The 26891-nt window shown below is 42.7% G+C and overlaps 1 protein-coding gene and 2 pseudogenes across 4 annotated transcripts; all 3 read left to right on the forward strand.

Moving 5' to 3' along the window:
- Positions 1-454: 454 nt before the first annotated feature.
- LOC128579823 (uncharacterized) lies at positions 455-20619 on the forward strand. 4 transcript variants are annotated; one of them, XR_008378273.1, is made up of 5 exons: positions 8640-9118; positions 9826-10174; positions 17649-17774; positions 18498-18613; positions 19263-20619. XR_008378273.1 is itself a non-coding variant. In XM_053581995.1 (4 exons), exons 1-4 carry the CDS (start codon positions 8963-8965, stop codon positions 19404-19406), a joined length of 591 nt encoding a protein of 196 aa, XP_053437970.1. In that variant the 5' UTR covers positions 8644-8962; the 3' UTR covers positions 19407-20619. The 4 variants fall into 4 exon arrangements, 1 of the variants encoding a protein (XP_053437970.1); XR_008378275.1 differs by lacking the exons at positions 8640-9118; positions 9826-10174 and adding an exon at positions 455-535; XR_008378274.1 differs by lacking the exons at positions 8640-9118; positions 9826-10174 and adding an exon at positions 5734-5818.
- Positions 762-836, forward strand: LOC128580268 (uncharacterized; annotated as a pseudogene).
- Positions 4382-4456, forward strand: LOC128580269 (uncharacterized; annotated as a pseudogene).
- Positions 20620-26891: the final 6272 nt, after the last annotated feature.

The raw sequence follows: 26891 nt of genomic DNA on the forward strand, positions 1-26891 counted from the left end.
TGAGTTTGTCTGGGGAGCGGGCGGCGCGATGGCCCAGACTCGATTAGGCGACTCGGGGAGGGAGTGCGCAATGTGCCAAGAGTCGGGCGAGGAGTTCCAAAGAGGGAGCGTGTGTGGCCAAGGCCCCTAGGGGCTCGCTGGGGCTTCAGTCGCTCTCACATTGAGATCGTCCATTTTTCTCAGATTTCAGCTGCACCAGCAGCATCCCATGCGCGGTGAAGCGATTGGCATCCAGTTCCGAGCTTGTAAGCCGGGCCTAGGGATCACGGGCAGCCTTGGACTGGGATCGTGACCTTCCGACCGTACGGGGCCGCTGCCGCTTGTGGGGCCGTTTCCCTTCGCTCGTGCCCACGAGCGGAAAGAAGGCATGTGGTCCTCAGCGGTCCCCTGACGCCCGCTCTCCTTCCGGCAGGGCGTGGACCGAGAAGTGCCCTTTTGGGGGACGGGCGGTGAGGTCCCTGGTATGGAGGCAGAAAGGCTCTAGGGAGCAGTTGCGCCTGCCACCGCCACGGTCCAGCGGGAATCCTGTCGAGCGGTAAGGACTGTGTGGGCCGATCCCCGCTGTGACTCCTAAGGAGGGGATGGTGAGGTGGTGTGGAGGCGGGGCGCGGGCCACGCCAGCCAGCCGTGGGGCCGGGCGTGGAGTGCGATGCGGTGCCTCTGCTGGGACACAGTGGGCCCGTGCGTCCCGGGGTGACACGGAGCCACGCGCTCGGTGTCTGCCACGTATGGAGCTCCAGGTCCCGTCAATCAATGTGCCTGGATCGATGATGTCTACAAAAAAATGGAAACTTTTGAAATCTGAACAAAATGAGTGAGGACTTGAGCTGAGGTCTAGCACGGGGACCATGCCAGTAGACACACATGTGGAGGGAGCTCCGTTTGTTCAGCTGGTGGTAGCCAGAAGGCCCGTGGTGTCCGGCATGCCAAGCTGCTCACATCCGATTGGGGCCGATTCGCTGCCCGGCGCTCTGTCAGGAACCAGACCTTGGGGGCTCTAAAGTGGAGAGGCGTGGGTTGCCTGCCTGGCGGCATCCTTCCAGGCATGGCCAGAGCTCAAGCCTTGGGACTCCCAGGTGGACGGGAGGTGCCCCCTGGCCGTGGCCTCAGTGGGTTTCTTTCCCCCGTGACGTCCGAAGGCCCGATTTTGCCGTGGATGTGCCGGTGCCAGTTTGAGGCGGGCGTGATAGGAACGCGGTCGTCCGGGCCAGCCTCCAGGGCGATGTGAGCAGGGTGGTTGTGGTCCTCCACGTGGCGCGACCAATGTGGGGCCCCAGCTGCGACAAGTGCTTGGTGGGGGGCGGTGTCCCATTGGGCCTATGGTGCGTCCCCTGCACTCTCCAGATGGGGTGTGATGCGATCCAGTGACCACGGACCCGCGGACCAAGGAAGTGCTGAATGGGACACGTGCAGCAGACCCCTCCACCGCAAAGCTCAAGACAGTGGACCCGTGAGGTAACACCCAGTGGCGAGTAGACGTCCCAGCGTGGGCTGTTTGCAAATCGCGGGAACCCGGCCCGGAATTTCCCTAGCGTCCACCTCGGGTTGGTGAGCCCAGAGAGAGTCGGGCGTAGGTGAACAGCGGGTGTCCCTATGGCTGAGCTGTGCCTTGTTGCGCTGCCGTCCTCAACTGGCTTGATATTGGACGTCCAGCCCGAGCCCGATCTGTGGGCAGAGGTGGGGAGGACCTTCGTCTCTGAGGCAACTTTGAGACGATAAGCAGGTCTGGTCTCCTGTGGCGCCCTCATCCCTCGAAACTTCCCACAGGAAGCCGCGGGTCAGGAGCTGTGTTCCCCCTGGGCGAATGGCTTCTTCTCCCTGAAGGCCTGACCGGCAGGAACAGGCAGGACCTGCTGGCACCGATGCTGCCCTCTCACATCCTCCCCGGCCAGCCGCCTATGCGAACTCCCTGAGCCTTGACTGGCGAACGTGCCTTCCCTCCCCCTCAGGGGCATCCTGTCGCTTTGAGGAGAGCGAGAGTCTGGTGCTTCCTGTCGGGCTGAGGCCCGCCCATACTCCGTGCTGAGGTCACGTGAGAGGTTGTGTACCTGGGCTGCAGACAGCTGAGGGCATCGCGGTCTGCCCCACGTCCGGGGTCCCTGGTCCCCTGTTGTCGATGTGCCTGGATCGATGATGACAGAACCCAAAAGATTTCCTTTCTGTCTGAGTGAAATGAGTGACCGGGCCACTTCTGTGAGGTGAGGTCCAGCAAGGGGACCGTGCACGACAGCCACCCGGAGGGAGTTGTGTGGTGCAGGCCGTAGTGAGCACACAGCCTGGTCCGGGGGGACAAGCCGGGTCCTCGGACGGACGTCTGCCCGCTTGCCGTGGCCAGCGGAAAGGAATGGTGCCTGTTCTCTGGCTAGACCCTTGAGCGTTGGAGCACCCGTGCCCTTCAGACACAGGGGAAAGAGGCCGTGGGGGCAAGACCTTGACTAGGGAGAGGATAGGGCATGGCCACTGCCCGTACTCGTGACACTCAGGCATTTGTCGGAGGTGCCAGGACCTGGCGTGTGAAAAACAGCCCCTGTGAGGGCCAGGATCTGGGCACCGGCCACCGAAGTGGCCGTTGGTCCCGGTCATTGTCCTTCGAGCAGAACAAATCCCGGCGGGCTACCCTGGGGATGTCACCAGGGGCTGCCGACTGAGCTGCTCAGGTGGGGCCTGGTGGCCCCACTCTGTTGCTCTCTCCCTTGGAGCTGAGCCCATGCTGAGCCGCATGCAGTTGTGCCCGGGACAGTGCTCTGCATGGCCGTTTTCATGCAGAGCAGGTGGCGTATGCGCCTGAGCAGGGTGATGAGATAAAGGACGGAATAGATATGAGTGCAAGCGGAAAAGGCAATTTCATCTGTGCTGTACACGGGCAGCCCTCTCCTTTGGGACTGAGGTGCCAGTGGATGCGGCTGCCAAGCGCATTCGGTCAGCCTGTCAGTCGTTTGGGACGTCGTTTGTCTCTGCTGGGGCCACCAATTAGAGCAGGTGGGAGGACGCGTGTGGTTTGGGTACCGCGATAGGCCACGGAGGGCCTCGGGGGCTCGTGCGGCCTGGCCGGGGTGCACCCTCGTGGGATCCTGGATCTGGAGGCCCAAGGAGGGCAAGGACCTTCGTACGTGGGCGCGGGCGCTCCAGCTCCATGCTGGCTCAAGCCTGGTCCGATACCGGCTGCTGGTCTTGCCAAATCTGGCATGATTAGGTGGGCTCTGCGCCCACCCTCCGGGACAGGCCAAGAGGTTCCAGCGTGTACCCCGGGATAGGCTAGCAGGGTGACGGGTGGTTTTGAGCGGGATGTGCTGAGAGCTCGCCACGAGGCTGATTAGGCAGAAGTGGCATCCCCCTGAAGCGAGACTTCAGTCAGTCTGATTCTCCTGGGCGACGACATGGCGTGAGGAGGGTCCGGGTCCATTGGCGGCAGCAGGGCTCACAAGCAAATCCTGCCGAGCGCCTGTGCCCTTTGCCAGCGTGCCGGAGTTGCCCTGTGCTTGGCATGTTGCGCCGCAGCACGTGCCGCCGGATCTCACGGGGGCACCCCGGGGTGTAAGTCTTGGTCGTGGGCAATGGCCCAAGTCCGTGGGCAGGGAGAGGACATTGGCCACCTGAGGTCAGCCCCGAGTCCTGATGGTGAGTTTGTCTGGGGAGCGGGCGGCGCGATGGCCCAGACTCGATTAGGCGACTCGGGGAGGGAGTGCACAATGTGCCAAGAGTCGGGCGAGGAGTTCCAAAGAGGGAGCGTGCGTGGCCAAGGCCCCCAGGAGCTCGCTAGGGCTTCAGTCCCTCTCACGTTGAGATCATCCATTTTCCTCAGATTTCAGTGGCACCAGCAGCATCCCATGCGCGGTGAAGCGATTGGCATCCAGTTCCGAGCGTGTCAGCCGGGCCTAGGGAGCACGGGCAGCCTTGGCCTGGGGTACTGACCTTCCGACCGTACTGGGCCGCCGCCGCTTGTGGGGCCGTTTCCCTTCGCTCGTGCCCACGTGCGGAAAGAAGGCCTGTGGTCCTTAGCGGTGCCCTGACGCCCGCTCTCCTTCCGGCAGGGCGTGGACCGAGAAGTGGCCTTTTGGGGGACGGGCGGTGAGGTCCCTGGTATGGAGGCAGAAAGGCTCTAGGGAGCAGTTGCGCCTGCCACCGCCATGGTCCTGCGGGAATCCTGTCGTGCGGTAAGGACTGTGTGGGCCGATCCCCGCTGTGACTCCTAAGGAGGGGATGGTGAGGTGGTGTGGAGGCGGGGCGCGGGCCATGCCAGCCAGCCGTGGGGCCGGGCGTGGAGTGCGATGCCGGTGCCTCTTCTGGGACACAGTGGGCCCGTGCGTCCCGGGGTGACACGGAGCCACGTGCTTGGTGTCTGCCACGTATGGAGCTCCAGGTCCCGTCAATCAATGTGCCTGGATCGATGATGTCTACAAAAAAATGGAAACTTTTGAAATCTGAACAAAATGAGTGAGGACTTGAGCTGAGGTCTAGCACGGGGACCATGCCAGTAGACACACATGTGGAGGGAGCTCCGTTTGTTCAGCTGGTGGTAGCCAGAAGGCCCGTGGTGTCCGGCATGCCAAGCTGCTCACATCCGATTGGGGCCGATTCGCTGCCCGGCGCTCTGTCAGGAACCAGACCTTGGGGGCTCTAAAGTGGAGAGGCGTGGGTTGCCTGCCTGGCGGCATCCTTCCAGGCATGGCCAGAGCTCAAGCCTTGGGACTCCCAGGTGGACGGGAGGTGCCCCTTGGCTGTGGCCTCAGTGGGTTTCTATGCCCCGTGACGTCCGAAAGCGAGATTTTGCCATGGATGTGCCGGTCCCAGTTTGAGGGGACCGTGGTAGGAATGCGGACGTCCGGGCCAGCCTCCAGGGCGATGTGAGCAGGGTGGTTTTGGTCCTCCACGTGGCGCGACCAATGTGGGGCCCCAGCTGCGACAAGTGCTTGGTGGGGGGCGGTGTCCCATTGGGCCTGTGGTGCTTCCCCTGCACTCTCCAGATGGGGTGTGATGCGATCCAGTGACCACGGACCCGCGGACCAAGGAAGTGCTGAATGGGACACGTGCAGCAGACCCCTCCACCGCAAAGCTCAAGACAGTGGACCCGTGAGGTAACACCCAGTGGCGAGTAGACGTCCCAGCGTGGGCTGTTTGCAAATCGCGGGAACCCGGCCCGGAATTTCCCTAGCGTCCACCTCGGGTTGGTGAGCCCAGAGAGAGTTGGGCGTAAGTGAACAGAGGGTGTCCCTATGGCTGAGCTGTGCCTTGTTGCGCTGCCGTCCTCACCTCGCTTGATATTGGACGTCCAGCCCGAGCCCGATCTGAGGGCAGAGGTGGGGAGGACTTTCGTCTCTGAGGCAACTTTGAGACGATAATCAGGTCTGGTCTCATGGGGCGCTCTCATCCCTCGAAACTTCCCACAGGACTCCGCAGGCCAGGAGCTGTGTTCCCCCTGGGTGAATGGCTTCTTCTCCCTGAAGGCCTGACTGGCAGGAACAGGCGGGACCTGCTGGCACCGATGCTGCCCTCTCACAGCCTCCCGGGCCAGCCGCCTGTGCGCCCTCCCTGAGCCTTGACTGGCGAACGTGCCTTCCCTCCCCCTCAGGGGCATCCTGTCGCTTTGAGGAGAGCGAGAGCCTGGCGCTGCCTGTCGGGCTGAGGCCCGCCCTTTCTCCGTGCTGAGGTCGCGTGAGAGGGTGTGTCCCTGGGCCGCAGACAGCTGAGGGCATCGCGGTCTGCCCCACGTTCGGGGCCCCTGGTCCCCTGTTGTCGATGTGCCTGGATCGATGATGACAGAACCCAAAGGATTTCCTTGCCGTCTGAACGAAATGAGTGACCGGGCCACTTCTGTGAGGTGAGGTCCAGCACGGGGACCGTGCACGACAGCCACCCGGAGGGAGTTGTGTGGGGCAGGCCGTAGTGAGCACACAGCCTGGTCCGCGGGGACAAGCCGGATCCTCGGACGGACGTCTGCCCGCTTGCCTTGGCCAGCGGAAATGAATGGTGCCTGTTCTCTGGCTAGACCCTTGAGCGTTGGATCAGCCGTGCCCTTCAGACGCAGGGGAAAGAGGCCGTGGGGGCAAGACCTTGACTAGGGAGAGGATAGGGCATGGCCATTGCCCGTATTCGTGACACTCAGGCATTTTTCAGAGGTGCTAGGACCTGGCGTGTGAAAAACAGCCCCTGTGAGGGCCAGGGTCTGTGCACCGGCCTCCGAGGTGGCATTTGGTCCCGGTCATTGTCCTTCGAGCAGAACAAATCCCGGCGGGCTTCCCTGGGGATGTCACCAGGGGCTGCCGACTGAGCCGCTGAGGTGGGGCCTGGTGGCCCTACTCTGTTGCTCTCTCCCTTGGAGCTGAGCCGCATGCAGTTGTGCCCGGGACGGTGCTCTGCATGGCGGTTTTCATGCAGAGCAGGTGGCGTTTGCGCCTGAGCAGGGTGATGAGATGAAGGACGGAATAGATATGAGTGCAAGCGGAAAAGGCAATTTCATCTGTGCTGTACACGGGCAGCCCTCTCCTTTGAGACTGACAGCCCTCTCCCAGCCAGTGGATGCGGCTGCCAAATGCATTCGGTCAGCCTGTCAGTCTTTTGGGACATCGTTTGTCTCTGCTGGGGCCACCAATTAGAGCAGGTGGGAGGACGCGCGTGGTTTGGGTACCGCGATAGGCCACGGAGGGCCTCGGGGGCTCGCGCGGCCTGGGCGCGGTGCACCCTCGTGGGATCCTGGAACCGGAGGCCCAAGGAGGCCAGGGACCTTCGTACGTATGCCTGAGCGCTCCAGCTCCATGCTGCCTCAAGCCTGGTCCGATACCGGCTGCTGGTCTTGCCAAATCTGGCATGATTAGGTGGGCTCTGCGGCCACCCTCCGGGACAGGCCAAGAGCTTCCAGCGTGTACCCAGGTATAAGCTAGCAGGGTGATGTGTGTTTAGGAGCGGGATGTGCCATTAGGTCGCCCACGAGGCCGATTTGGCAGAAGTGTCATGCCCCTGAAGCGAGACTTCAGTCCATGTGATTCTCCTGGGTGAGGACATGGCTTGACGGTGGTCCTGGGTCCATTGGCGGCATCAGGACTCACATGGAAATACTGCCGAGCGCCTGTGCCCTTTCCCAGCGTGCCAGAGTTGCCCTGTGCTTGGCATTTTGCGCCTCCCGCGTGCGCCGTATGTCACGGAGGCACCCGTGGTGTAAGTATTTGTCGTGCGCAATGGCCGAAATTGTGGGCATGGAGCGGACATTGGCCACCTTAGGTCAGCACCGTGTCCTTATGGTGACTTTGTCTTGGGAGTGGGCAGCGTGATGCCCCATCCTTGATTGCGCGACTCTGGGAGGGATGCGCAATGTGCCATAGTCGTGCGAGAAGGTCCAAAGAGGGAGCGTGGGTGGCCATGTCCCCAGGAGCTCACTGGGGCTTCAGTCCGTCTCACGTTGAGATCGTCCATTTTCCTCAGATTTCAGTGGCACCAGCAACATCCCATGCAGGGTGACGCGATTGGCATCCAGTTCCGAATGTGTCAGCCAGGACTAGGGAGCACGGGCAGCTCTTGTCTTGGGGTGGTGACCTTTCGACTGTTCGGGGCCGTTGCCGCTTGTGGGGCCATTTCCCTTCGCTCGTGCCCACGTGCGGAAAGAAGGCCTGTGGTCCTCAGCAGTCCCCTGACTCCCGCTCTCCTTTCGGCAGGGCGTGGACCGAGAGGTGGCCTTTTGGGGGACGGGCGGTGAGGTCCCTGGTATGGAGGCAGAAAGGCTCTAGGGAGCAGTTGCGCCTGCCACCGCCACGGTCCAGGGGGAATGCTGTCGTGCGGTAAGGACTGTGTTGGCCGATCCCAGCTGTGTCTCCTAAGGAGGGGATGGTGTGGTGGTGTGGAGGCGGAACACTGTCCACGCCAGCCAGTCGTGAGGCCGGGCGTGGAGTGCGATGCCGATGCCTCTTCTGGGCCACAGTGGGCCCATGTGTCCCGGGGTGACACAGAGCCACGTGCTCGGTGTCTGCCACATATGGAGCTCCAGGTCCCTTCAATCAATGTGCCTGGATTGATGATGTCTACAAAAAATGGAAACTTTTGAAATCTGACTAAAATTAGTGAGGACTTGAGCTGAGGGGACTATGCCAGTAGACACACATGTGGAGGGAGCTCTGTTGATCAGCTAGTGGTAGCCAGAAGGCCCGTGGTGTCTGGCAAGCCAAGGTGCTCACATCCGATTGGTGCTGATTCACTGGCCGGTGCTTTGTCAGGTCCCAGAGCTTGGGGGCTCTGAAGTGGAGAGGTGTGGGTTTCCTGGCTGGTGGCATCCTTCCAGGCGTGGCCAGACCTCAAGCCCTGGGATTCCCAGGTGGATGGGAGGTGCCCCCTGGCCGTGGCCTCAGTGGGTTTCTTTCCCCCGTGATGTCCGAAGGCCTGATTTTGCCGTGGATGTGCCGGTCCCAGTTTGAGGCCGGAGTGGTAGGAACGCGTACGTCCGTGCCAGCCTCCATGGCGATGTGAGCAAGATGGTTGTGGTCCTCCATGTGGCGCAACCAATGTGGAGCCCTAGGTCCGACAATGCTTGGTAGGCGGTGTCCCATTGGGCCTATGTTGCTTCCCCTGCACTCTCCAGATGGGGTGTGATGCGATCCAGTGACCAAGGACCCGCAGACCAAGGAAGTTCTGAATGGGACACGTGCAGCAGGCCCTCCACTGCAAAGGTCCAAGAGAATGGACCAGTGATGTAACACCCAGTGGCGAGTAGACGTCCCATTGTGGGCTGTTTGCAAATCGCTGTAACCCTGCCCAGAATTTCTTTAGCGTCCTCTGTGGGTTGGTGAGCACAGAGATGGTCGGGCCTAGGTGAACAGTGGGTGTCCCTATGGCTGAGCTGTGCCTTGTTTCGCCACTGTCCTCTTCTTGCTTGATATTGGAGTTCCAGCCTGAGCCAGATCTGGGGCAGAAATTGGAAGGAACTTTGTCTCTGAGGCAACTTTGAGGAGAAACAGGGCTGGGCTTCTGGGACGACCTCATGCCTCCAAACTTCCCCCCTGATGTCGTGGGCCAGGGGCTGGTTTCCCCATGGACAAATGACTTCTTCTCTAAGGTCTTACTGGTAGTAAAGGAGAAGGCCTGCTGGACAGAATGCTTTCCTCACATCCTCCCGCCAAGTGCTATTGTGTCTTGGGTGAGCCTTTCTTCCTGAAAGTGCCCTCTCCACCCTAGGCTGTCCTGTCCTTCTTATGATCGGGACCCTGGCACTGCTATTCTGTCTGGGGCCCAAGCATTGTGTGTCCTGGATTCACATGTAAGGGTGTTTCCCTGGGCCATGGATTGCTGAGGGGATCACTGTCTGCCACACTTCCAGGGCCCAAGCTCCTTTTTTTTCCACTGTGCCTGGATCGATGATGACTTATCCTAATTTATGTGCTTGGAGTCTGAGCAAAATATGTAGTCAATTTACTCTGTGCAGTGCCATGTAGCACCATCCCCCTACTCTGGTGATATGTTGACATTGTTTTTAGATCTTTATCCCTAGGTATTCATTATTTTAATCAATCTGTTTTTGTTAGATTTTATGTGGTTGTTCAGTTTTTTTCAATCCTCCATTGTTTCCTACTATGACTATTTCCGTGTTATTTTCCTGCTGCCATGTACTTACTGTTAGTTAAATTGGGAACCAGAATTTTTGTGGTTTCTACTCAGTTTGCCTACATTTTAGCCATTCTTCAATTTAGTTTCCATAACATTCTGCGTAGTTTTGACTGTCATTTCAATTCTGTTGGATATTTTTAAAAATAATGTTTCTTACCAATTTCCTTATTGGCAGTGGTTGTATTTGGGAATTAAGAATGTTTTGTAGTCCTATGACTGTGTTTAAATATTTTCTTATAGGTCCAAGTTGTTAATAGAATTTCATCAATTTCTATCTGTTCCACAAATGAAGAATTGACAACAATGCACCAACTCACATGGCACTGTCTTTAAGTAGTTCTTAGCCAGGAAACAAATAACTGTATTGGAACACCCTGCCTACTCACCTGATCTCATTTCCAATGACTTTCTTCTTTACCTAAAGATAAAGAAAATTTTGGAAGGAAGACGTTTTGATGACATTCAGGACATTGAGCATAATACAGCAATAGCTTTGACAGCTATTCCAAAAAAGAGTTCCAAAAGTGCTTTGAAGGGTGGACTAGGTGCTGGTATCAGTGCACATCTCCTCAGGTGGAATGCTTCAAAGGTAACTGTTGCTAGGATTGACTCATTTTTTGTTTGTTTGTTTGTTTGTTTTTTCCCATCAGCTGAGAAAGCATTTTTGTATGCATATGAGTGCTTGTTCAACTGGATGCTGCATTAAACATTTCAGGATGTGAAATGCTTAAACTTTTAATTTTCATTTTTTTGCATGGACTTACTTGGCCACTTTTGTATATCCTCCATGGGTTTCCAAAGGTTTAAAAGAGATCCCAGTTATAATAAATAGAGTTATGTTGGGTATGCTTAGGAAATTTGTTTTAGAAAAACATTATGTCTATACTACTGTGTTCCCAAGCATGAGAGTTAATTGTTTTTGTCATACAGGTATTCCCATGAGCATCTCTGGTCAATTCCTTATAAACACTTGTTACTAAATACTCCATAAGGAAAGTTTTATTTCTCAAACTCTCTATTTTTCTTCATGCCTTGTAGATTAGAAGTGATGTTGGTAGGAAAGGAAGTTTTTCTGTTTGGAATTTTCACCCTGACTCCAAAGTATCATTTTTGCCATTTGTATCAGCTTCTTTATCTGGCAAAGATCAAAGCTATGCACTCCAGAAGTAACATCCAATTTTTTTTTTTTTTTTTTTTGTAGAGACACAGTCTCACTTTATAACCCTTGGTAGAGTGTTGTGGCATTACAGCTTACAGCAACCTCCAACTCCTTGGTGATTCTCTTGCCTCCACCTCCCAAGGAGCTGGAACTGCACGTGCCTGCCACAACACCTGGTTATTTTTGGTTGCAATTTTTCCAGGGCTGGATTCGAACCTCTTGCCTCCACCTCCCAAGGAGCTGTAACTACACGTGCCTACCACAACACCTGGCTATTTTTGGTTGCAATTTTTCCAGGGCTGGATTCAAACCCACCACCCTTGGTATATGGGGCTGGCGCCCTACCTACTTAGCCACATGTGCCACCTGTAACATCCAATTTTTAATTAATATATTTTCCTGGATTATTTTCATTATTATATTAAGTACCTTAGAATTTAATTGCTTTTACAAAATCTGTTAGTCTAAACAGGATAAGGAATTGATAATCTGGTGGATCACTCCAGGCTTCTTTTTCTCCCTTTAGAATTTTCATACTATCTATATTTTGAATAATGTTTGAAGCATCTAAATAGTAAATTAGTAAGAAACACTCCTGTCTTATGCTTGGTTGACAAATAGACATGTATACTTCTCATTTTTCCATATTTTTACTCTATTTACACAGTTCCATGTAGACCAAAAGGTTGGTTTTATATGAAAGAATTTGTATATTCTCCTTGATACATGACATAAAGGAAAGTATCAAGAATAGCCTATGCCATTACATCCTGGAGGGCCAGTAAGAAATCTCACAGTAAGCAATTTGTCCTGTGAATACTGATATTCTTCTCAGGGACTTGTAACACTCCAGAGATAATGAGAGTCTGTGCTAGTCAGACATGGGGCTGAACTATTGTCTGTGTTTCCTGGTCACCATAACTTTATAGTGTGATCATTGTATCCAGGGATGACAGAATCCTTAGTGTTTAAGATCTGTCACCTATCTAAGGGTCACCCTTTTACAAACATGCCTTGATTGAGTATGGCTTCAGTAATGTATCTGTTTGAAATCTGGACCAAATGAGTGACAAATTGATTCTCTGAAAACAATTTCAAGACATATGAAAAAACAGTAACAAATTTATTTGAGGTAGGTTGTGATAATTTAAGGTGCATTTTGTAAGTTCTATGACCACTACTAAGAAAATAACTCAAAAAAAAAATTAAAGGAACCACCAAAGAATTAAAATAGTATAATAAAAAATCTGTTTAATGCAAAAGAAGACAATAAAGAATGAACAAATGAGCCCCAAGATATAAAACATATAGAACAGAGATAAGATAATGTCAGATATAAATCCAGCCATATGACAATCCATTAAACTTTAAAAAGAGTCTGAAAGATTCCACTACTATAGTAAAATACCTGAAACAGCAATACATTTTCTGCAAAAGGGACTCATTAAAGCAAAAGACATAAATAGTTTGAAAGTAAAAGGGTAAAAAAGCTACAGAGAGCTTATGTAGCTATTCTGACATCAGAGAAAATGGACTTCATCATAAAATATGGTAAGAGATAAAAAAGGTTATTGTATGATAGAAGTTAATCAATTTAGAATATCTAACAATTATAATCTTATAATCTTCTAACAACAGTGCCTGAAATTAGATAAAGCAAAAACTGACATGATTTAAGAGATAAATAGGCTATTCAGCAATAACTGTTATTTTAATATCCTCTGTTTAATCATTGATAGGCCCATTATACAAGCATTGAGTTTACGCCATATATGAACAACATCATCAACCAACTTGACTTGAGATGTTTATAGAGAAAAATAGCACATCACCCAACAGCAGAATACAAATTATTTTCAAAGTACGTTTGGGATGTTCTCCACAATATAGTATACCTTAGCCCATAAATTGTACTGAATAAACTCAGAAGGTTCAATTCATGGAGAATGTGTCCTGTTATATTGATTTTAAATTAGAAATCAAAACAGAAATAAATTTGGAAATCACCAAATATTTGGAAATTAACACACTTTACAGAGTCCCAGGTCTAAAAAAAAATTAAAAAAATCTTAAACTAGAAAATATTTTGTACTGAATGTGGCCTAATAAAAGACATATTTAAAGATAGATTTATAATTTTAAAGGACCATATCAGGAAAAAACAGAAAAATCAATAAATAAGGTTCCACCTTTAGAAAACAAGAAAAAGACTAAACTAGAAAAATCAAGCAGTAAAAAGTAAATAATATAAATTTGAACAAAAAACTGATGATGGTACACAAACAGAATACATAAGATTCACGAAACAAAATGTTGGACTTATACAAAGACTTAATAAAATTAACAAATGTTTATAACTTGACTGACACAAATCATTAAAATTAGGAATAAAGGAAGGAACATCACTACTGACCTGATAGATTCTTTTGGGAATGTTACTGTTTGTTCTATTGTGTTTTTCTCTAGCAAATTTTCCCTATGGAGCAAAACAAAGATTCTAGTTGTACTTCAACCTCAGGAGCATGACATTGACATTTTGATTCCCATTGCTATCAATATTCTTCTCTGTGAGATTTCCAGAAGATCCCTTAACAATATGTTAATCTTATCACTCATTCTAAATTTACCTGTTTTTGTGTAGTGGAGATTTTTTTAAACTAAGCATTAATTTAATCTATTTTGAGAGGCCTCTTGTAATCAAATCATATATCAACATTAAAAATATGGTAAGTCTTCCAAGATTTCAATTCCTATGGATTCTAGGCTGTTTGACATGTCTGTGCTTAGCTTATAGCATGAAGGCAATGGGGATCAGGAGTGTTTGAACAGTTTCTTCTGTTTTAGAAACAAAGATGATATTGGTCCAACATGAGGTCTGTATTTAAAAGAATGTCCCAGGAACTTTAGCAGTGTGTCCTGATGGGTATGAGTATTGAAAGAGTGTTGGGAATTTTTATAACTTTATGTTAGCTGAGCATCTATTTTGAATATAAATTTAAGTTTCTTATAGTATAAGCAGGGCTCAGTCACCCTTGACACAGTTTTCAGTTTTACATCTCCTCCCAGTTCCTCGATATGGTTGATCCAGGTATGTACTTTCTACAACTGACCCTGGGGACCACTTCACCATGGGCAGCTAGATGTAACCTACTTGACTGGCCCTTTGACCTCACACTCTGTGTGGACTGTGCAGGTTAGTCACATGGTTACCCTTAGGAACTCATTCTTACCTGTTTTAAACCTACAACTTAAGATCCCCTTAAGATGGAACATCTGTTTTGATAATGCTCTAGAGTCAAAAAAGCATTAGCCCATGAATCCTTCTCTCTCTCTCTCTCTTCTTTTTCTCTCTCTCTCTCTCATCTCTCCCCATGCTTCCCAATCTCTGTGTGTGTGGCTTTCGGACATGGCATGTACCACCCAGGGCCTGTAAGAATCTTTATTTTTATCTTCTTCCTCTTATGATCATTGAAAGCGTGCTCTCCATCTTAAAAATCCTAAATTAAAATAGAAAGAATGGGAATTTGCCACAAGCAGAACTTGTGACAGATTGGCACACTCTGTTTACACTCTTTACTCATTTAGTTATTTTTCTCAAATTATTGTATACCATGTATCCTCAACATAATTGATATCATCCCCTAAAGGATGAAAATTGGCTCTTGGGTAGCAAAAGAAACCTTAGGTATTTCAGTTGCTTGTGGGCATCCAAAGAGCCACACTATATAAGCAAATACACTGCATAGCTGTGTATTTGGAGAAAGAGTGAAAACTAAGGAAAAATCTCCCAAAAAGGATATCTAGACTGATTATAAGGAAAAGTTGAGAAATATTGTTTTACATATGTAGAGAAATTAATGTTTCTTCTATCTCAGTATATAAAAATCAGATATGAGACATAGCAGTTGGTACAGTTTTCCAAGATTTCCTCAGCAGTTAACAGGTTTTGTAGAGGCAGTGATTTTTTTTTTTTTTGCAGTTTTTTTGCCCAGGGTGGGGTTTGAACCCGCCATCTCTGGTATATGGGGCCAGCACCCTACTCCTTTGAGCCACAGGCACCACCCAAGGCAGTAATTTTAGAAGATTGTATTTATTTTCCCATTTAGGGAGACTTAATATCTTTCTCTGTTGCAATACATTATCTTCCATCTATTAAATGTTTTCTGAAGAAATGTCCCTGTTAGGTTTCCTTGAAATGGCTGCTTATCTTCTATTGGAACTCTTCAGAAAACTCAGCTGACCAAGATCCGCATTCATATATCTATTAGCAGGAATTTTTAAGACCAAATTTACTGTAGCTAAGATCAGACAGTTATGTATGCACAATGACATGCCATTACACTGGCTATAAGGATTTCCAAACCTTTTTCCAGTAGGAACAAAGGTTTCCAATTCAATCAAAGGATGATTTATGGTGAGCTTGTAAACATTTTTCTCTTTTTTGGTAGTAATCTAAATGAGCAGAAGGGTATAACAATTATCTTATTTATTGAATGATTTTTTTTTTTTTTGCTATGCTGTTAGTTTTTAACTTCTTCAACATGAATCCCACATCCACATCTTGGTATAATAATGCCACCCTCCAGATGCCCAGACACCATCTGAGAAATACCTCTACCTCAGGTGGAAACATAAGCAAACACTAAGGACTGCTGACAAAGGGCTATAGCCTGAGTCTCCTACTTGGTGATCCTTTTTGGTCTAGGCTATGGTAGCAACAAGAAAGAATAACTCAGTGCCAGGTTCACTTTCAAAATACTATCTGTGTCAGTTTCATAGAGAGAGAATAGTATCTAGTGTCTTGAAAACTATTTCCTACCCTCATTATGTGAAGACTCATGGATTATACTTGAACAGTCCTCAAACAGCAGAGGTCCTCAAACATTTTAAACAGGGGGCCAGTTCACTGTCCCTCAGACCATTGGAGGGCCGGACTATAGTTTAACAAACAAACTATGAACAAATTCCTATGCACACTGCACATATCTTATTTAGAAGTAAAAAAACAAAACAGGAACAAATACAATCACACCACCTCATGTGGCCCGTGGGCCATAGTTTGAGGACCCCTGGTAGAGGACCTGAGGCAGGGCAGATATTTACACTAAGATTTCTACAGTTCATCTAGACATTTCTCAACAACTACCAAAAAGTAGACAAAATATTTACCTAGAGGAAATTATGGTGAATTTCAAGTTTTTAACTTTAAATAATGATAAACAGAACCTTTTATAAATTTGACTATATTTGATATTCTTTTTTAAAAAGTAGGTAAAAAATTCTTTATTGGAGTATTTTTCTTTTGCCTTTTGAAAGATTGACCAATTTTTTTCAAATATTTATATCAATAACTCCCTTATGTATATGCATATTATAAATGCTTTTAATGATTTTCTTTTTAACATCTAGAGCTGGATTGTCCAGTGTGACACACACCAGACAGAAGTGGCTATTTAAGCTTAAATATAAAGTAATTAAAATTAAACATTAAATATTTAGTCCCTAAGCCACACTAGCCACATTTTATACACTCAAAAGCCATATGTGGCTGGAACCTTCTATATTGGACAGCATGGCATTATAAAACATTTATATAGCCATAGAAAATTCTACTGGACACAAATTTTCTAGAGCTACCACATGTATGCCAGTATAAAAGATATAGATGTGATTTAAAATTACATTTATAAAACACCTGTTTTTGAGAACTTAACTAGGATGTTTGGGGGGAAAGTATGTTTAAAAATAGAATTATAACCTACTACATTGTGATAAATATCTCTAAGTTTGTTTATTAACTTGTCAGGAAACAAGAAAATGAATTAAAGACAACAATGGTCTTGTGTCAGTATGTTTATATTAACTAGGCAAATGCATGTTTTAACTATTGTAACTATTGTATGTTTTTTGGCTTAACTTTTCTTTGTATATAAAAATTAAAATTTTACACATTTACATAAATCTGATATTTCAAGATATTTTAATGGTTGTCAGGACAACTGAAGAAAACCTCTAAACTTGATAAAATTTGTGACACAGTATTCTTCTTCAAGATGGTTTCAGAGAATATTATTTTATCTATTTGAGATATACATAGTTTCACATTTGTTCCTTGGGTAATCAACAAGGTTGATGCATTTTGGAGAGAACTCTGAATATAGTAATCAAATATGTTTCTTATTTTGTCATATCTAGACTTTCTAATTATGTTGAGATTATTAAGAAATGATTTTATATGACATGCTTTCTTAAATATCATAGGTTGAAATATTGTATTTATGTGTATCTTTTAGATAAAGAATGGTTAGAACACTTCTAATTATTGAATTTGAATGTTCCCTTTCACTACATTATTACTTCGGAGCAAATTTTAGACTATTGTTTTTAAGAAGAGTAGTTTAGTTCAATCTAACCTTTATAGGTATTTAGATATTACTAAAATGCATAATTTTAGTAAAGATGGACTTATAAGAATTGTCAAACTGGAAACATGTCATTTGCCAGTGAAATGGTTTGGAGCTTTTCTTGAACTTCACTGGGTAGCAACAAAGAGACCATGTTTTCATTTCTCTGTACATAATAGTAAAACTTTTGTTTTTATAACACTCAATCCTAATAGAATGAGAATATTGAGTCTTGCTAACAAAATTATTAACTGGCCACTCCCTATTAGATCTTAAAGAACAAAGGCAAAGAGAAGTGAATATTTGAAGTTTGTGCATGTAACATACAAAAGACTTGATAACATGTATCTGCACACAACATGGGAATCTCATAATTAACTTCATAAGTACTTTGTTAAATTAGATTCTCTGTATGTGTGTATGATTTATGTATACATATAGGTGCATGTACATATGTAAATACCTTTTCTTCTTAAAATGTTTTCCTTTTTTTTTGTCAGGTAATGATAGAGACTGAACATGCCTTTGCCTTAACTCTAATGTCAGCTCCAGACAATGAGCTGACAACTTACTTCCGAGTGAGTGGTTCTCCATTCCTACCTATGATCTCATGGACACCCTTTCAGGTATGAACGTGTAGGCAGAGAATTGCACATTTATAGGAAATTAGGCCTAGAATGGATAGGAGTTGATACATCTTGCTCTACTTAATTTTGATAAATTTGGTTATAGGTAAACAGTATTAAAAAACTCATCCAAGTGTCATGAGTGTGGGCATAGTAATGGGGAGCTACAGCTGAGTTACAACCACTCATGTCTTTCTACATGGGGGATCTTTCTTCTACAACTCATCCCAATACTGAGTCTACTTCTATGAGACCATTATGTCTCATCTCTTTATTTGAATGATTGATTAATCAAATGCAATTTTAATTTCTTGTGGCCAGATATTTTTCTGTTCACTTTTTGTGACATAAGCATCTTATGGATTGCCTGTCATAGAATACGTTCTCAGTAAACTTTCATTGAGAAAAGCCATAGGAGTAAATTATATTGAGTTTTTTAATAACCTGGTTAACAAAGAAGCAAAAGAAATAATTTTTAAAGAATAAGAGACATAATTTTCAGTGGGATTTACGTAATTTAGTCAGGTTTGGAAATGAGCAGGAGAGAAGGGTGCTGATATGCTGATATTGAAATGCATAGTTATGGAACACATAGTTATATTTCAGAGCTGTGTAAGGGGCAGCTTCCAATTTAAATAAATATGAAAGAGCAGCAAAGACTGAATTAACTGAATTAGAGATGGTGTTTCTCATCTTTTTTTTTTTGTTTGTTTTTCACTTTAGAATATAACTTCCTAGGAAGTTCCTAGAAGTGAATATTATCAGTAAATTCCTGAAACAAGACCGCTCAGACAAAGAGCCTCTTCACCTACCTATTGTCCAAGAGCCGCCCATCATAGGTAGGGTTTTAGTTAAAATAGCACTTGTTTTCTAGGAGAAATCATGTTACTTTTCTGAAGATTGATGACTTTTTGTTACAGTCTAATTGGCTGAGGGCCAGGTTAGCTTTTCCTGTATAACTTCACAGCTTTTCTGCATCTCAGTACATTGACTGTTAATCTGAAGGATGCCCTTTTCTTCTGTCTTCTGATAGACTGAGCTCCTTTATGGCTGGATCCATTGTGTTGATAGAGAATTGTATTCATGAAGCACAGTAGTTTTTCAATATCTGTTGAACTAGAAGGATGACAAATTTTTCTGTCTTAAATAATTGATCAAATCAATGGGTGACCTAGAGCTTTAAGTACCCAGATATAGAAGGAACACCACAGACACCAAATGTGAAATTGTTGGAAATTCCCATCATTTTCTATCCTAGCAGAAGGTAAAAAGCTACACCAATATCTGGCATCCTTCATGTTGGAAAGTTGTAAAGTCATTTTTTCTAGAAATAGCATGGATACAGCTCTTGGAAATGTGGCCTTCTCCGTGTATTCCAGATAGATTTGTTCTAGCACATGTAGAAGAGTAAACAAGAATTTTCATAGTCCACTGACTTCTTAGGAATTGTTTCACACCTTTGCCAATTTTCCCCACTGTGTCCTGCAGGTGATGACCACACAGATGAGGAGTATTTATTACAGTTGGTGCCATTGCTTCTACCACCAACTTCATCAAAACAATGACACAATTTTCCTTGTGCTCGGAGACTCTTCTCTTCCCTGTGTTGCAGTGGATACCACCTCCAGATAAGAAATGCTTAACTGAGAAATGCTCATGTTGGGATATCATCGATGAGACTTTAATTTGGGCATGGTGACTGTTTCCCTTGCTGCCACTTGACTCAATCCCAGGAGCCTCAGTAGAGGAAATAATATTATACAAGATGCTCAAAATGGTGGAATTGCTCAGTGCTCCCATAATTATACATTAATAATTTTCATTTTGCACATGATAAATTTAAGAAACAGGATATATTAAAAAGAAATACTGTATGATTTTTTCAAAAATTCAAAGTATATTTAAATAACTAATATATAAATTAAGTGCCCTCCTCTGTTCTAATTCTATACCTATAGTTTTTCTCTAATAAGGGAGTTATGTGCATTCTTTTAGTGGATAAAAACACACAAACACATGCATAAGCTACTTTTTAGAGGGGAGATCTGGAAGTGTGGCCATACTGTAACACATTCTTCTGCAAATTGCCTCTCTCATTAACTATATTTTCAGTGGCCTTTATTTTCAATAATGCATATACATCTGTGTCATTTGTTGAATGACAGCATGATTATTTTGTAGATAGAAGATAATTAAATGTTTTAAACATTTCTTATTCATAGGTATTTATGTTAGCACCAAATTCCTGTACAATGAACCTCCCTTTTCTATTGATAATTTTGCATTGTCTATTACATAATAATAAATTACTTAGAAGTTCAATTTGCTGTGAGTAAAGCATACATACACTTCAAATTTTCAAAATAATTGCAAGATTACCTTTTAAAATGTCATTAACAACTTCATCCTCAAATGGCACTGAATGAGATTGCCAACATTTTTACAACCTCACAGATAATGGATTTTATATTTAAAATTTTTAGGAGTGTGATCACCCAAACTATTGTCTTAAATTGTATTTATTTTGGTTTTGAGTTTGATCATTTTTTCATGTTTATTAGCCCTCTGTATTTTTTAATTTCCTTTTTAGGTCTAATTTTGTGGATGGAGGGAGGCTTTAGTCCCTGATTTTTAAGAACTCACTTACTATTTGGGGAAATAAGCTTTGAATTGTCAAGCATTACAGATATTTTTTGCACACTTTTTAACTTTGTTTTTGTTACAATAATGTGTATGATTGTTATATGTCCAAGTATAACCATGTTTGCTTTTATAGCTTCTAAGTTTCATGTCATTTTTGGAAAGATATTTATACTGAGTCCATAAAACCCTTCACCTATGTTAACTTCTAATTCTTTTGTGTTTTTTTAATTCAGATTCTTAAGTCATGAGAAATTTTTGTTTTGTTATCTTAAAGTTGCCAAGTTATTTGCCATTACTTGCGATTATTTGCCAATAATTGCCCATTTATCTGTAATGCCATCTTGCGCATATGCTGTATTCTCATCTGTGACTGGCTCCATTTTTGTTCTGTGGATCTGTGTGTCTCTTCTTCTGCCTCCTGTCTCATGTGTCTTCTTGTTGGAAGAAATTTCAGTTTAGACTGCAATTTCATCAATTTTAATAAATTAATTTAGGAGAGAATCGTTTTTAACAATGTTAAGTCTTCATATCCAAGGACAAGGTATGTCTTTTTTTATTCAATAATTTTAATTAGTGTTAATTTATTTTCTTGTTCATTTTCTGTATCTGAAAGTTTTGTTTTGGTTTTGGGGATAAATTGTCACTTTACTGTTTCTTGTTACTTTTCAAATTTTTTTAAAATATGTACTAAATCTTTCGCAAATATTGATAGTTTTGATCCCCCCCCCACCTTCTAATTGATCCTGATTTTGGTTACGATGATAAAGTTCACAGAATGGTACTTTCAGAGCACTTAAACTATTGTGAAAATATTATCCAAACTTGATTTAATCAGGCTTTAATGGGATGCTTCTTTAGTTTGACCAGCACGTTGTTGCTAGTCTATTTCCCCCAAAAGACCACCGGAAAGAGCTATGATCAAGCAATGCTGAGTTTATTAAACTTACTGCAGCAAGGGAAAACACCACCTTGGCAGGGTTCAGTGGAGTTTCAATAGCAGGAAATTAGGGATTTGGGGCATGGGATACCATGGTTTAAGGCAAAGAATTGATTAGGAATGGGCAAAATTCATCATGCAGTAGTTTAAGATTAGTTAGAGAATGAAATAAGGTTCTTACTATAAGACTTAATGAATCATTGTCTTAGTGAGTTGATTGCCTATGTAAAGATATTATCGATGACAGAAGAGCAATTTGCCTAGATGAGAAAACTTAATTTATTTATTGGTTTACAGTTATATCCTGCTGGGAAAGACTCTGCTGGGGGTGGTGTCAGGTCTTATCTCTAATAGGTAAGTTATTTTTATGTGGGTGGTTTTAATCATCAATGTGTAACATGCTAATATTAAGTTTGAGAAATTTTATGTATCATGTTAGGAAAGTCTTCCAGCTTTTATATTTTTCTAAGGAAGTTGAATCAAAACCATGTGGTAGAGGTAATAAAATGCCTTTTGCAAAAATAATTTTACTAATTTTTTCCTTAAACATTTATCACTGTAAAATAATTAATTTTCAGTTATTGAAACTTAATCTTATTCCATGAATGAACAGACACTATTTCGTTTTTTAAAATTTCTATTCTTTTACTACTGAATTATCAGCATTTTAATTTTATTTGGAATTAAATCAAAACCATGTGGTAGAGGTAATAAAATGCTTTTTGCAAAAATAATTTTACTATTTTTTTCTTAAACATTTATCACTGTAAAATAATTAATTTTCAATTATTGAAACTTAATCTTATTCCATGAATGAACAGACACTATTTCGTTTTTTAAAATTTGTATTCTTTTACTACTGAATTATTGGCATTTTAATTTTATTTGGAAGTTTTGCAATTATACAACTAACTGTAACTGATTTTCCTTTTGTGCTATGTTTGTCATATTTTTATATCATATTTTTTGGTTGTGTTAAAATAATTTGGGGATTTTCTTTTTATTTTGTGCTCTAGAATGGGTTAGAAAGCTTTAGGATTACTATCATTGTTTAAGTAAACAAACATCCATGAAATTATCTGAACTCTGTTTTTGGTGGATTAGAGTTAAAGGAAGACTAGCTAGGATTTTTTCCCCATTTTTCCCATGGTTATTGCTAATTCTTTGTTTTATGTCTTATATTTAACTTGTTTTCTCCTAGTAAATCACAATCCATGCATATTTTCAAACACATTATGTATGAAGTTATACAAAGTCTTCTTTTATCATTCTATTAAATGTCTCTTGTTTCAGTTATGTATCCATTTTCATTCCAGTTTCAGTTATTTTTGCCATTGTCTTTTTTAATGAGTAAGTTTTTTTGTTTGTTTGTTTGTTTGCAGTTTTGGCTGGGGGTGGGCTTGAACCTGCCACCCATGGTATATGGGGCCGGTGCCCTATTCCTTGAGCCACAGGCACCGCCTAATGAATAAGTTTTGACTAGTGGATTTTTAACATCACTACTCTTCCCCTTGCCTACTCCCTCAATTAGAATCTTGAGTATAATTTATCAGTTATTTTTTATGTTCTAATTTATTTATATATATTTTTTGTTTTCCTTTCTTTTCCTAATAAATTCTTAAGCATGTGTAATATGTTTATTTTCAGTTGTTTTTGCATTTTATAGGACTTTTCATTAAGAACATATTGTAAAATTACAGAGTATGAACAGAGTATGAAGAAAAAAGACAAGTGAATGTGTGCATACCTGGAACTAGAACCCATGTTCTACCATTATCAACATTTTGCCATATTTTCTGTATGTTATTTTTAAAGTTTTATCAAATAAGCTAGATAAGGCATACTGTTTCTTTTTCCCTGTAAGCATTTTTTAATTTTGTATTTTTAATCATAATATATATTACAAAACAGTGGAAGGTAATTTGCCTTCTCAATTGGTCTTTGTTGGACACCTATCTTCACCTTCTAGAGACAACTAAGGTTCCTAATTTCTTTCTTTTCCTCTTTCTCTTTTGCTCCTACCCACACTCCTACCCACCACACTCCAAAATGCATATATAGATAGATACATACACATACATACTTTATATTGTATGTATATGCAATATTATATGTATATGTATATACAATACTTTATATTGTTCTGTAACTTTCTTTTATATATATGAATTCATATATATGAATACATAAATATTAGCTGATTATTGCATATCCCTATGTAATAGCTTCCTTATTATTTTTAAAAATTTATATTTTTACAAAGCTAAATATAAATTTTAATTGTATAATTCAATGACTTTTCTTAAAAGTAACTGCTACCTTATTCAGAAGCTAGAATATTTTTATTACTTGAGAACCTGCCCTACTGCCTCTTGCTGGCCAAGCAAATTTTTATTACTTGAGAACCTGTCCTACTGCCTCCTTGCTGGCCAAGGAAATAATGTGGTTTCTATAATCATAGATTAGTTTGCCTATTCTTGAGATTAATATAAATTAAATTCCACAATATATGTGTCTGACTTCTTCTACTCATGCAATGTCATTGAGATTCATTCATGGTATTTCCTACATCAGTAGGTTTTAATTTTTTTCATAAGTAAAATGTATTACTACATTAAATGGGATTATTATAATTTGTTAATTATTGATGAACACTGGGGTTGTTTCTACTTTTTATCTATTTTCAATATGTTATATATTTTATGTAATTACCTAAAAATTGAATTGCTTGATCGTAAGGTAAATTTTAGCTTAACTTTATAGGAAACTGTCATAGAGTCTTCTAAAGAGGTGGAAGCTTTCTACCTCCTAACCAGTCACATATGAGATTTTCAGCTACTGTCTATTATCGTCAACATTGAAAATTGTCATTCTTTTAAATCTTATTCATTTAAATGGGTGTGAAGTGGATTTACTGTGACTTCAATGAAATTCGGTCACTTCAGAAGGCTAAGAATTTTTCATGAAGTAATCTAGCTGTAAATCTTCTTTAGTAAAATTTGCTTATTTTTTCCCAAATTTTAACTTATGATGTTTAAGTTATTTTAGACTTTGAAAATTTGAAAAATTTTAGATTTTGAAATTTGCAAAAATAGTAGAGTTTCTGTATATTCTATACCCAGCTTTCCTAATGTTGGCATTTTATATAACCATTATTATACATTATTACTGAAGACCATATTCAAATTTTTCCAATTATCATACTGATGTTCTTAATATCTAGTCCAGGATCCAATTTAAGAACTTATGTGGCATTTGTTTGTTTGTCTTCTTTTGCTCCTACCCCAATTCCAAATATGTAAGAGTTTCTTTAGTCTGGGTTTATATTTCATTAAATTGACATATTGGAAGAATACTAGATCATATTTTGTACAATGGCACTCAGTTTGGATGTGTTTAATATTTTCTTGTAATTAGATTAAGGTTAGACACTGATTAAAATAATAATCACTTGATTAAGATAGTGTCTGGCAGGTTTCTCCACGGTAAAGGTATTTTTATCCTTTCTGTGTAATTAATGTTTTGTGGGGAGGTACTTTGGGACTATATACACATTTTCTTTTTCATCTAATTCCAACATTTATCAAAGATATCCTTTTGGTATATTTATCTTTACTCAATTTCTTATTAGTTATTTTAGTATTTTTCATCTATATCTATGATGGCAATTAGCCTATAACTTTCTTTTAGTATTTATCAGATTTTGTTGTCAGGTTTCATCAAGTTTATTGAATATATTCTCTTCCTCTATTTTGCTAATATAGTTTACTCTTGAACTGTGCTTAGGTTAGGAGTGCCAACCCCCCACACAGATAAAAATCCACGTTTAACTTAAAAACTTACCCACATATAACATCCAATGAATGGAAGATGATTAACACATATTTTATGTGTTATATGTATTCTGTAGTGTATTCTTACAATAAAGTAAGCTAGAAAAAAAATAAAATTATATTAAGAAAATTGTAAGGAAGAGAAAATATATTTACTCTTCATTAAGTAGAAGTGGATTGCCATAAAGGTTTTCATCTTCATCTTCATCTTCATGTTGAGTGGGCCGAGGAAGAAGAAGAAGAGGAGGGGGTCATCTATGTGTTAGAGGTGGCAGAGACAGAGAGGTTTATGAGGTGGAAGGGGAGGCAGGCACACTTTAACTTTATAGAATTACATCATGATTTATGTATGACTTTTTTGATTTTTCATTTTGTTGTACTTTAAACATTTCTAACTCTAAAAAATTTTCTGTAGTATCAAGCCTTCCTTCACCATCGGCCTTAATTTCAGTGCCCATAATCATAGAAAGGTCCATGTCATAAAGGAAGTCAAAAGTGGTCTTGAATAATCAAAATCTTTCTAATTTCCTTTTGTTTCTGGCACTGCTTCTTCTACATTTTCTTCCTCAGTGTCTGGCATTAGTTCAGAAGCACTCATCTCTATCAAATCATTTTCTATTAATTCTTCCAATGTAGTGTCTATTAGCTTTTGGATTTGTCCAAGAAATATCTTGAAATCCTTCACACACACATATCTTTTTTGGCCATATCCACAATCTCTTTCATGATATCCTTGATTGGCTCTGTTATAAGTCCTGTGAACTCAGGCACAACGTCTGGACATAGTTTTCTCCAACAGGAATGTATTGTATTGAGGTTAATGATTTTTGCGGCTTTTTCTAACAATGAGACATCTTTAGGGGTGCAGTCCTTCCAGAGTTTATGATATTCTATCTAGGTTCTCTTCCATTGGCAATCCTTTCAATAAAGTACCATGTGTAATGAGCCTTAAAGGGTCTTATTACCTCCAATGTAGAGGCTTACTTAGAGACACTGTGTTTGAGACAAGTAGATCACTTTGATGCCACCATTGTTGAACTCGTAGCGTTCTGGGGGCCAGGAGTCTGATATCAAAAGGACTTTAAAAAGTATTCCCTTACTGACAGAGTACTTCTGAAGTTAAGGACAAAGAATCAGTGGAACTAATCTAGAGGGAAAAAAAAAACTGTTCTTCTTGTCTAAACCTGTCTGTCTTCTTGCTCTATAACCAAAAGATTGGCCAATGCTGTTTATCTTTTACCTTCAAGACTTGACAATTAACAGCTTTATGATAAAGGGCAGTCCTGATCATAAACCCAACTGCATTTGCACAAAATGGTAAAATTAGTCTATACCTTCCAACCATAAATCATAGTCATCATTTCTCTTCCTCATTAATAAATGTCCTTTGTGGCATTTTTTTCCTGATAAAAGAGCTCTTTCATTTGCTTGAAAACCTGTTCAGGCATATATTTTTTACTCTTTCATGATTCTCTTAAATAACCTCTGAGAATAACTTGTTTGCTACCTCTTAATCATCAGAAGCTGTGTCTTCTGTTATCTTGGTATTTCTTAAGTCAAATCTTTTTCTAAAAGTATCAAATCATCCTTTGCGGCATTAAAAAAATTCTCCAGGTTTAGATCCTTCACCTTCTTTTTGCTTTAGATTGTCATATAATGACTTTGCTTTTTCTCACCTCGTATTATGATCTATAGGTATATCTT

This window comes from Nycticebus coucang, chromosome 2, assembly GCF_027406575.1.
Source record: "Nycticebus coucang isolate mNycCou1 chromosome 2, mNycCou1.pri, whole genome shotgun sequence".
Lineage (NCBI taxonomy): Eukaryota > Metazoa > Chordata > Mammalia > Primates > Lorisidae > Nycticebus > Nycticebus coucang.

What these genes read in the sequence shown, in the direction of transcription:
- LOC128579823 (XM_053581995.1), top strand. Translation starts at nt 8,963, where the DNA reads ATGCCTCCAAACTTCCCCCCTGATGTCGTGGGCCAGGGGCTGGTTTCC. An exon ending in CAAGTGCTATTGTGTCTTGG is followed by an intron (nt 9,119 to 10,009) that starts GTGAGCCTTTCT and finishes CTTTACCTAAAG; the next exon opens with ATAAAGAAAATTTTGGAAGG. An exon ending in TCTCATGGACACCCTTTCAG is followed by an intron (nt 17,775 to 19,262) that starts GTATGAACGTGT and finishes TGTGTCCTGCAG; the next exon opens with GTGATGACCACACAGATGAG.